General features: G+C 42.0%; 1 protein-coding gene across 1 annotated transcript in view; it reads left to right on the plus strand.

Annotated features, from left to right (window-relative positions):
* The window catches only part of LOC306847458 (uncharacterized protein), a gene marked incomplete at both ends in the record, with an annotated part of 71,252 nt that extends 61,811 nt beyond the window's left edge, over window positions 1-9,441 (plus strand). The window contains 2 exons of the mRNA XM_079381405.1: window positions 2,270-2,502; window positions 6,418-9,441. Coding sequence (XP_079237531.1) covers window positions 2,270-2,502; window positions 6,418-9,441 — 3,257 coding nt within the window. The remainder of the gene's footprint in view (window positions 1-2,269; window positions 2,503-6,417) is intronic.
* Window positions 9,442-10,100: the final 659 nt, after the last annotated feature.

The raw sequence follows: 10,100 nt of genomic DNA on the forward strand, positions 1-10,100 counted from the left end.
AGTTAACCAAATGAAACAATACACATTTTAATGCTATAAAAGTGTGCACATTGAGAGAAATAAACAGCAGCTGTTCATATTAACAACTTCTTTAATTTGAGCAAACGCTGCTAATACACATATACAATTGTTAATAAAGTTAATAAAATGAAAACATGCATGTTTTAAAGCTAGTGAATAAAAGGAAACGATCCACCCCCATGCCTCTGCTCAATGACGGTGCCTGGATCAGTTGTGTTCTGCGTCTCGGGCCGATGATGTCACTTCCAGGGAGGCATGCCCAGGCCTGTTGTACACGCCCCTGTCCCATGACTCCACCCCCATGTCAAAACAGTGACACAAAGTGATACATGCAGAAACGTGAAGTGCAAAGGGGAAAACGGTATCGCAAGCTCAAACTTGACTGAAAAGCAAAATAAAAGCAGCGTTGCAAATAAATGAGTAGATATGGCCATGGAAAATATGTATTGTAAAATCATTGCTTTTGCTCTGTTTCATTTATATTTTGCAATTCTTTATTTTTGTTTGCAAAACGTCTTTTTTTCTCGCAATACTTCATTTTCTTTTGCAGTTCTTTATTTTTGTTTACAAAAAGCACATTTAATTTTTCTCAATACTTTCATTTTCGTTTTCAAAACTTTATTTTCTTTTGCAATGCTTCAAATCTCTTGCAAATATATATGGCATTAAATTGACTCCATACTGCGAACCAACATCCATAACAAAGATGGTATCACTCACTCACTCAAAACTGTTCAGTCCATACACATTTGAATCATCTATTTTCCGTGTCCACTTTTCTTTACTTCACACTTGCCATGTTTTTGCTGTCACATAGTATCTACACTGGACGCGACAAAGCATTGCAAATCATTTGAACTTTGTGTCAGTATGTCACAAATAGAACGAGTAAGCAGTTTTCTGTCTGGGATTTGTCATGCAGCGCTGCGCCGTATCCAGTGTAGACACGATGTAAGTTAATGTCAATTTCTGATGCTGCGTTTGAATTTTCATGCCACATTATTTGAAATTAGCGCGGGCCAAACATTTTGGGCCGCCTAATGAGGAACCGTGTCCTAGACTCAGTCTCAAAGCCCTGATTTTAACTATGACAAACAAACATTCCTGCTGTTTTCTTTACATAGTGACAGAGCGGACTTTTTGGGTGTTGTTACACTTGTTATTCTGATTCTCTGAGGCACTTCCCCCTTTCTCCATCTGGCATACGCACACATTCGCATGTTTTTCTCTCGCATTGCTTGTTTTTCTTTGATCAGACTCGATGATGTGGAACCTAGTGCCTCATAATGATTAAAGAATAAATGAAAGGGAGCTGGAAGAGTCTCACTGAAATATGATAAATGATATTAAAAAAGAATCTCACAGCAAATTAACACAATTATGAATAGCCATAGGGTCACTTCAGTAAACAGTGCGATTTTTAATTTTGACGCATTCCAATTTGAATTGAAATTCTCAGGGCTGATTTTTGCTTGTTTGAATAAATAAATATAATGAAAAATATTTGGATTTCAGTTCCTGTGATTAAATTTTCCATTACCTAAGCCATAGTTCAAGGCCATATTGTCATAAATTGAAACACATAATTAACCTGTGGGTCAACACAGTTTGTTTTTATTCTTTGTTTCATATGAAAAGAGGATTTAGACTTATCTCTCTTCCTCTTTCGTAGTGAAGGAATAATCCTCGATATAAAGCCGGCATCTAAATGCATATGTCATTTTTCTGTCAGAAACATGCCCTTGTCATGCCTTTATTTTTTCCACAGTGACATTTTCACTCTAATAAATGCACTAATGGCTATTGTTGGGAGATAGGCCCATCAGTCTAGAGCTTTCATCTCCAAACTACTCTGGGCCTGTTTTATCACAAGAGCCTCAAAACCAGGCCATTTCAGACCTCCATCAAAGCTGTTATTATCCTCCAGTCTCTCTTTCTCTCCTTCTCTCGTTCCTCCTCCTTGCCTTTCATGATTCTTTTCCTCTTTTTTTCTTTTCCATTTTCACCTTTTTGTGAACATAGTGTAATAATAACCGAAGCTAAACCAAGATCTCCACTGTCTGGAGATTTGAATTAAAGACTCACTTTTCCCAACAATAGGATTTGAATACAGTGCTCTATTGCTTTCTTTAGCCTTTCTTTTTCATTCTCTCCCTTCTGTCCATCTGTCTTGTCCCCTGTTTGTAGGCCTGCTTATCTTTCATGCTTCTTATCTCCTGTCATTTTGTCATCTTTTCCTTCTTTTTAGATGAGATTGACATGCTTGAACGACTCTGGCTGTCTGGGATCTGTCATAATGATAAGATTGAGGTGATGAGTTCCAAATTGGACATAGACAATATGGCAGGAGTCTTCTATATGCTTCTGGTTGCCATGGGCCTAAGCATGCTAGTGTTTGCATGGGAGCATCTCGTCTATTGGAAGCTCCGCCACTGTTTGGGCCGCTCTGGAGGACTGGACTTCCTACTGGCTTTCAGTCGGGTGAGTGACCCAAATGAAATCCATTATAATAAAAATAGCAGGACTGTCAGTTGTTGTTGTTGTTGTTGTTAAAAGTTAAAGGAAAGAGAACAAAATAATATATGTAATTATTGTTCTTCAATACTGCATTTCGTTGCCCTGTACCTTACATGTGCAATGACAATAAAGTTGAATCTAATCTAATCTAATCTAATCTAATCAATTTGTATTAATGGCACTCAGAATACATGTACTCCCCACTACCACCACCATTGACCCACAGTCCTCCGCTGGTGATTGCATTAACATTTTTATGAATGACTGCGTTTCACTTGTGGATGATGTTTCACTTTTTGAGCCTCGATGATAATTAAATTTCATTATATAAAGACTGCAAATGACTTTACCATTGTTAAACGTCCCATCTGGGTTTGATTTATAAATAAATAATCTGTAGAATAATGGTTTTCTCAGTCATTTAGGCCACTGATAAACGGGAGCTCCCGTAGGGAGCATGCGTGTGAGAGAGACTTGCGCTGTGGCTCCAAACGGTTTCGTTTACTTATGAAAGTTTCCCATTAATTTTTAGAAATCACACAAAACGGATCTAGTTCAATATCAGATTGAATAAATGTGTTCATTTAATTAATCACAAGCATTAACATGTTAATTTTCACAGCCCTTATAAATATACTCATTTTCAGAATATTTCTTATGAAACTCTGCAGCAATTTGAGAGAAGGTGATAAAATATATAGAGGAACAATAATTGTGCCATAACGATCATTTCATTCCATCTCTGTAAACTGAAATCAGTAGCCCAGGAAATGTAAAAATTAACCTAAGAAACAAAACTGAAATCATTTAAATGTATTTGCAAGTAAAAGGAAAGATTACCCTTTTTGCAATTCTTGTTATTTGCAGCAAGAACAAAGACTGACATGCAGTAATCTCTTGCAATCAGGCGTTAAATCCTTAGAAGGGGACTTCGCAGCACACTCCTTTAATTCCTGTCATTTCTAAAATGTGATGGCACATCCAGCATTCCCACTGCACACACAGAGGGATTTTATGAAAGCCCATAACTTCTCTCATAGTAATGAATAGGGGAGGAAGAGGATGACAGAAGATGGATCATTTATTCATTCTGTACTATCACTATCTGTCTTTGCTTACATTGTGGAAAGAATGAGAAGAACCTTAAATCCCCCTTGCAAGCAACCAGACTTTCTATGAGACAATTGTAAGCCAGTTAGGTTAGATGGGACATTCAAACAGTGAGGTCAGCATTAGGGCTGCAACAACGAATCGATTAAATCGATAAAAATCGATTACTAAAAGAGTTGGCAACGAATTTCATAATCGATTCGTTGTGTCGCGCGACGCGGAGACGTTTGATTATAAAAAAAAAAAAAAAAACTTTAGTTGAGCGCGGAGCGGAGTGAACACACTCGGGGTGCTTCTCAATTCTTATTTGTGCATCCTCGTTTCCTTTCCTTGCGTCCTTTCCTCGCATCTTAGCTCCACCCCTTCAGGATACGAGGGAAGGATGCACATAAAAGACGCGAGGATGGAGGAATTGAATCAAGTGAAATGATATATCCTCGCTCCCTTTAGCATCACTTTAGAGCGTCATCAGCTGCGCAAAATGGATCTGCCCTTATGTTGTTAAAGTTTGTTTTTTAAGACTTTCAAAATAAACATTAATAAAGCAAGATGCCCTGTTGAAATATATGACATGTATGGTTTATTTAAATTGCAAAGGTAAAATATAAATTAAAAATTATTACAACAGATGAGAAGGGGGAGGAGAATTTACACGTGCGTCAGGTTTTTCGATGAAAAAGACTTCCGAATAGGATACACCTGTGTATCCTCGCTCATAGCTCCTTTGGAAGGCTCCTCACTCCTCGTTCCTCGCCTCCTCACGGTGCAATTAGAGAATTGAGATGTCCTTCAAGATGGCTAAGCTCGATCGGTTTCCGGGTCATAGGATGGAGGACGGAGGAGTGAGGAAGCGAGGAGGAATATTGAGAAGCACCCTCGGTCTCTCTCGCGCACGGATGCTAGCAGAGTTCGGCGCCTCATAGACAGGGCGGAGCTAAAATAAAAAACGAGCGGCGGTAGAGGAAAGATACATGGGAGGCAGAGAAATCCGTGCGACCCAAGTCATCCAAGGTGTGGGAGCATTTCACACTAAATAAACAGAAAAAGTGTGTTAACTGCAATGCAAAGTGTCTGAACAAAGTAAGTGTGTGTGTGTCAGTGTGTGCATCTGCGAGTGTGTGCGTCTGCAGTGTAGTGTAGAGAACAAGTTCTGACATTCAAACAAATCCTGTTAAATTTTCTGATTTGTATTGTTCTTTATTTTTTATAAATTATTTATTGTTCTACAGGTGCGTGTCTACGTGGTTAGGTGCCCCCTCTACCAGATGTCTTGCGATAGGCTTGTTTTTAGTAAATTTCTAACTGCATCTGGCGTATCTTGGCATGTGTAGTCAGCTACCTAGGGCCGCTTACTTCTCTTCTTTATTAATTTTAGGCATTTTAGGGTGATCTAAATGACAGATGTCGAGAGCGCATAATGTTACGCGATCATGTAATGCGCGAGCACGCATCTCTCCACTTGCAAGCGGATTTCCGTCACTCGCACAAAACTGGACGTGTGCTTTTAAATCTACATGGTTCTTTTATGAATTGGCTCGGTTCTCACTCAGATATTGTGTGTATGCTCAAACGTTATCCTCGCATCACTGAAGACCAGAAAAGCTTTTTTTTTTTCTAATTCAAGTGAAGAGTAGGCTTTTCTCACTAAATGGAAGCAAGCTGAATATAGTTAGCCTTCTCTAGTTATTAATTTTATTAATACTTATTTTAGTTAAGTGCTTAAATTGTAAATATGCATTTATTAAATTATTTTATGTAGTGCATTTGTATTTTGTTGTTTTTGTATATAGTTATAGAAGCATATCAACCAGGTTCCAGAAATAATCACCAAAGCTGCTTCTGAAATAAGTGGGGGTGCTCTCTTAATGCACATTTTCACATATTTTGTCCCTTCTATTACTATCAATATGCTGATACTTCGAGAGCGAATCCTGCATAAATATGCAGATGTCATTCCCAAAACTTTGCAACGTGTGTGTGGGCAAAAAACAAAGTTCTACATTTTAAATGGATTGCCTAGAAAGCTTGCAAAGAGCGCTCATAACCAATAAAGCTGTCACTCTTTGTTCATCGCGATCTCACAAAGTTCTGTGAGGACCAATGAATCTCACACTGTGCAATTAATAGCATATATAATATAGGCCTATTAACATCATGTATCCAACCCCTCCCCCCGGCCACCCTCTTTTGAGGCAGTGCCCCAGACTGGCCCCCCCATTTAAAATGCTCTAGACACGCCCCTGTTGTTCTGGCAGCTCAGGTGGCACTTTATTTAAAAAAAAAAGTCTATATATTTGGCAGATGTAAAGCATACATGTGTATGTTTTTTGTGTTAGTCCATTTTTATTTTATTATTATTATAACAGCTCTGGGATGTTCAAGGAGCAACGTGTTTGTGCACTTTCTAAATATTTTATTTCTGTTTTTGAATAAAGGGTTGGAAATGAATGCCTTGTTTTTTGGTTTTTTATCCGATTCATCGATTAATCGAAAATATAATCGACAGATTAATCGATTATTAAAATAATCGTTAGTTGCAGCCCTAGTCAGCATTGCCATTACCTCAGAGAAAAGTTAGCTGAGTTTACAGTGTGTACTCTTGCATCATCAAAGCACTGGGAGCTTTACAATTTCATTATTATGGTAATGTTTCTCGTCTTTACCGAGACATTTTCCAAGCGCCTAAATCGGTTTGTATGTCACCAAGGGGAATATTATGATATCCTGAACTGTTTGCTAAATAAATCTTTTGCTTGTTATCTCTTACAGGGAATGTACAGCTGCTGCAATTTTGAGGATGAAACAGCTCCTGGAGGTTCCCAAAGTACACTTCCTCAATATCATCATGTCTCCACAGTTCCTCCTCCTCCACCGCCTCATGTGATCTCTACAGCCGTGGCCAATCCCTCCATCGCCATGGCACAACAACAACAGCAGCAGCAACAACAAAAACAACACCACCAGCAGCCACCAGTATACAGTGCTCTTCTTCCTGGTTCCCCTCCTTCAGTTGGACATTCTGGAATGGCCCTAGGCCCGTCAAACAGTCCCATTCTTGGAGCACCCATGCCTTGCTCTACATTCCTACCACGGCATGATCGTCGATTAGCTGTGGTGGATCGGTGGACACGCCCCAAGGTTGGTCCAGAGAAGCCATGCGGTGTGAACAGTGGGATAACAGACTTAACACAATTCAAAGGCATGCCCCCTCACTGGGGTGCAGGAGTAAGTGGAGGAGATGGGGGTCTGGATGAGTATAAGAGATACTATGGGCCAATTGATCCAGAAGGCTTAGGGGTCTCTGTCGAACCTCAAAACATAGGCACCCAAACTCCAAAAACGAAGCATCGAGGGACGAAATCCTCTGGAAACCCACGGTTACCTCCTAAAGGTCAAGCCTCTGGACACTTACCAATTAACCATGCTTTGCCACATCCCTCTCCACCTCAGCAATCTATCTGGAGGAGAAGCAGCTTCTCAAAAAGGAAGGGCTCAGGTGGGCCACTTTACGAAAACATCCTTCCACTTGGAAGGAGAGGTGGTGGCAGATATGGAATGAGGGATGGCGGTGGGAGAAGAGGACGTCGTCCTCCTCCCCTTCCTCTGCCTATACCTGTGCCCCTCTCTTCCCCAACACAGACTCCGCCCTCACCTTCTCCATCTATATGCTACACATCCACTTCATCCAGCAGCTCCAGCACCTCCAGCTCATCCTCTTCTTCAGAATCAGTCTCCCGATCCAATTCTCCTTCATCTTCATCATCGTACACATCATCCCAGAGCTTTAGATATCGAGCAGATGAACGAGATGTATATGAGGACTATGACACAGATGAGCTTACGGAGGAGTCGAGCTTGCTTTTGGGGAGGAGAAAAAGTCATTCACGTATGTCCTCTCGATCCCTGCCCAGTAGTCCTCCACCACCACCTATACCACCTCGCAAACCTTGTGGACAGAGGGCGCAGGTGAGAGACAGAGCAGGCAGCCAGATTGCACAGCTTCAAGAGTGGTGGGCCTCTTGGGGGGAGAAAGAAAAGGGTAGAAGAGCAGCTGGAGATAGAGATGTTAAGGAGGAGAAACGACATAATAAAGAAAGGGAAAGAGAGAGAAAGAGGAGGAAGAAGGGTAGAAAGAAAAAGAAGAGAGAAGAGCGTGAAAGAGAAAGGGAGCGTAAAAGACGTAAGGTGAAAAAGAAAAAGAAAAAAGAGGAGAAATCAAGAAGAAGGGAGAGGGAAAAACGATCTGAACAAGAGGAGGTAGATATGGACAGGAAAGATGTCTTTGAAAAAGGTATAGGACAGGAATACTCTTCTTATCCTGCTCTAAGGAGAAGCTCTTTCCGAAAAAAGAGCGAAAGCTCTACAAGGAGTTATGAGTGGGATATTATCAGAGATGGAGTTAAGAGAGATAGGGATGATCAAGGTGGAGAAGATGAAGAAGGCAGTAGAGGAAAGGAAAGGCATCAGAGAAGCCCAAAATCACAACGCCACTCCAGGCCAAGGTCCAACAACAAGCATTTTTCTAGCTCAAACAAACCTTCTTCAACTGTCAAATTTTGGAGTAGTGGGAACCCAACTTCTGATTCGCCATCATCTTTTGTACCCTTGCTTCCCATATCTAAAAGACGAAAGTCTGTAGGAGCTGAGAGAGATGAGCGAGGAAGAGGTGGAGAGAGTCGGCCCCTTTTGGAAAAAACCAAGAGAGTTAAGCCTTGTTCGAGAGAAGGCCTGTCATTTCACGAATGGGATTCCGAGGAAGAAGATGAGGAGTCTGAAGTGGAAAGAAGCAGGCCAGAAGAACAGGGGCGACAACGAGAAAGCAGAGGAATGAACTCTGAATCTGACAGGCACAGAGAAAAAACTGTTGAGATATACACAGATGATGAGGGTTCCTCAGGAGAGTTTGGTAAGTTTGAGAGATATTGGGAGGGTCACGAAGGAAGGGCAGTTGGAGGCATTGGAGGAGGAGGATGGTTCTTTGGCACCTACCCTGCCAGAGAAAGAGGAGGCAGTATAAACAGTAGAGATGACTCCTTTTTGGGGTTGGGTGGTGGAGAAAGTGGCCTGGGTTTCGGAGCGGGAACAGGGTGGGGATCAGGAGGCTTAGGTTCAAACCAGTGGCCTCCAACTCCATTGACTCCGCCACCTCCTCGAAGATACTGGTCTATTGATAAGTTACCAGTGAAGACTGAAAAGAAATCTAAAAGCAGGTCTCAAGAGAAGAGCCGAGCCCACACATCCTGTTCCTGCCAGTCACCCCATCACTCTGCCAGCACTCACTCCAAATGGAATCGGGTGACTTCTAGGAGTCAGGAGGAGCTCCTCCCCCACTGCCACAGTTTCAGCAGCAGCGTAAGACCCAAACGGCAATCATCCAAACCGGATCGGGCTCAGAGCCAGGCAAAATCTGGAAGCCAATCCAACCTCAATGCACAAAGACCACAGCGCTCAGACCGGTCCCGACAACCACCATCCCCTCCTCAGAGTCTACCGCCATCTTTACCCCCTCCAATGGTCCCTGCACTCCCAGCCCCACCCTCTTCCTCTCACCATATACATGTACCTCCACCTACCTCCTCTTCATCAGTTTCCTCCCCTTCAGTTGTCTCATCTACTCCTGGTGCCCCACAGCCCTCCTCTTTGTCCTCCTCTAGTGCTAAGCTCCAGTACCAGAAACTGCGATCGGTTCCCCAACCCCAACGGTATCAATCCCCACATCTTCCCCTCAAAACCAAGAGCATGTGCTCTCGTCGAGGCTCTGCCCACTTCTCCAGTGTGGAGAGCGAGGTCTGAGGAACATAATTAAATGAGGAACATCAGCAAGTTGACCCTTGGGGCGATCAAATCACCTGCTCATGCCACAAACTGTTAACTGTTCATAGCAGTCGAGTTGGGTTGTTTTCGCTGGAACCCATCCCTTGCACAAAACTCTAATGCTCAGAGACAAACCTGGATTGGGATGTCACATAAATTGTAGCCCTTTCTCTTTACTTGTGTAAAAATGGAATACTGCCATGCTGACAAAACTGGTCGACGTTAGCGAGGCTGTTTGTATGGGATTGGCTTTGCTTTTCTTACTACTTGGGGGCTTTAAGGTGAAGCCTCAATAATGTGGGTAAATGTGATTGGCTCAGGAACGATTTGTTCAAAGGGAGATTCTGAGGTCAAAATGCAATGCCCTAACACCCCACACCCATCTCTCTTTTTTTTTTCTCTCCTGCTCTCAGAGCTCTGAATCACAATGTAATTGTTGTGTATATTTGTTCAAAATATCTCAAGGGAAGCATTCACAAAGGAAAGTAGCAAACCATTTTTCTTGACCTCCACCTTCCGCAAACTGACATCTAGCATTCTGTGTGTTGTTGTGTGTGTTTGTATTCCTAGCAACAGGGTAAGTTAGCCATGACTGATCACATATTGGCTTACTGAAGCTGAATGCCAAACTAAAAGTG

This window comes from Barbus barbus (assembly GCF_936440315.1).
Source record: "Barbus barbus genome assembly, chromosome: 27".
NCBI classification, from domain to species: Eukaryota; Metazoa; Chordata; class Actinopteri; order Cypriniformes; family Cyprinidae; genus Barbus; species Barbus barbus.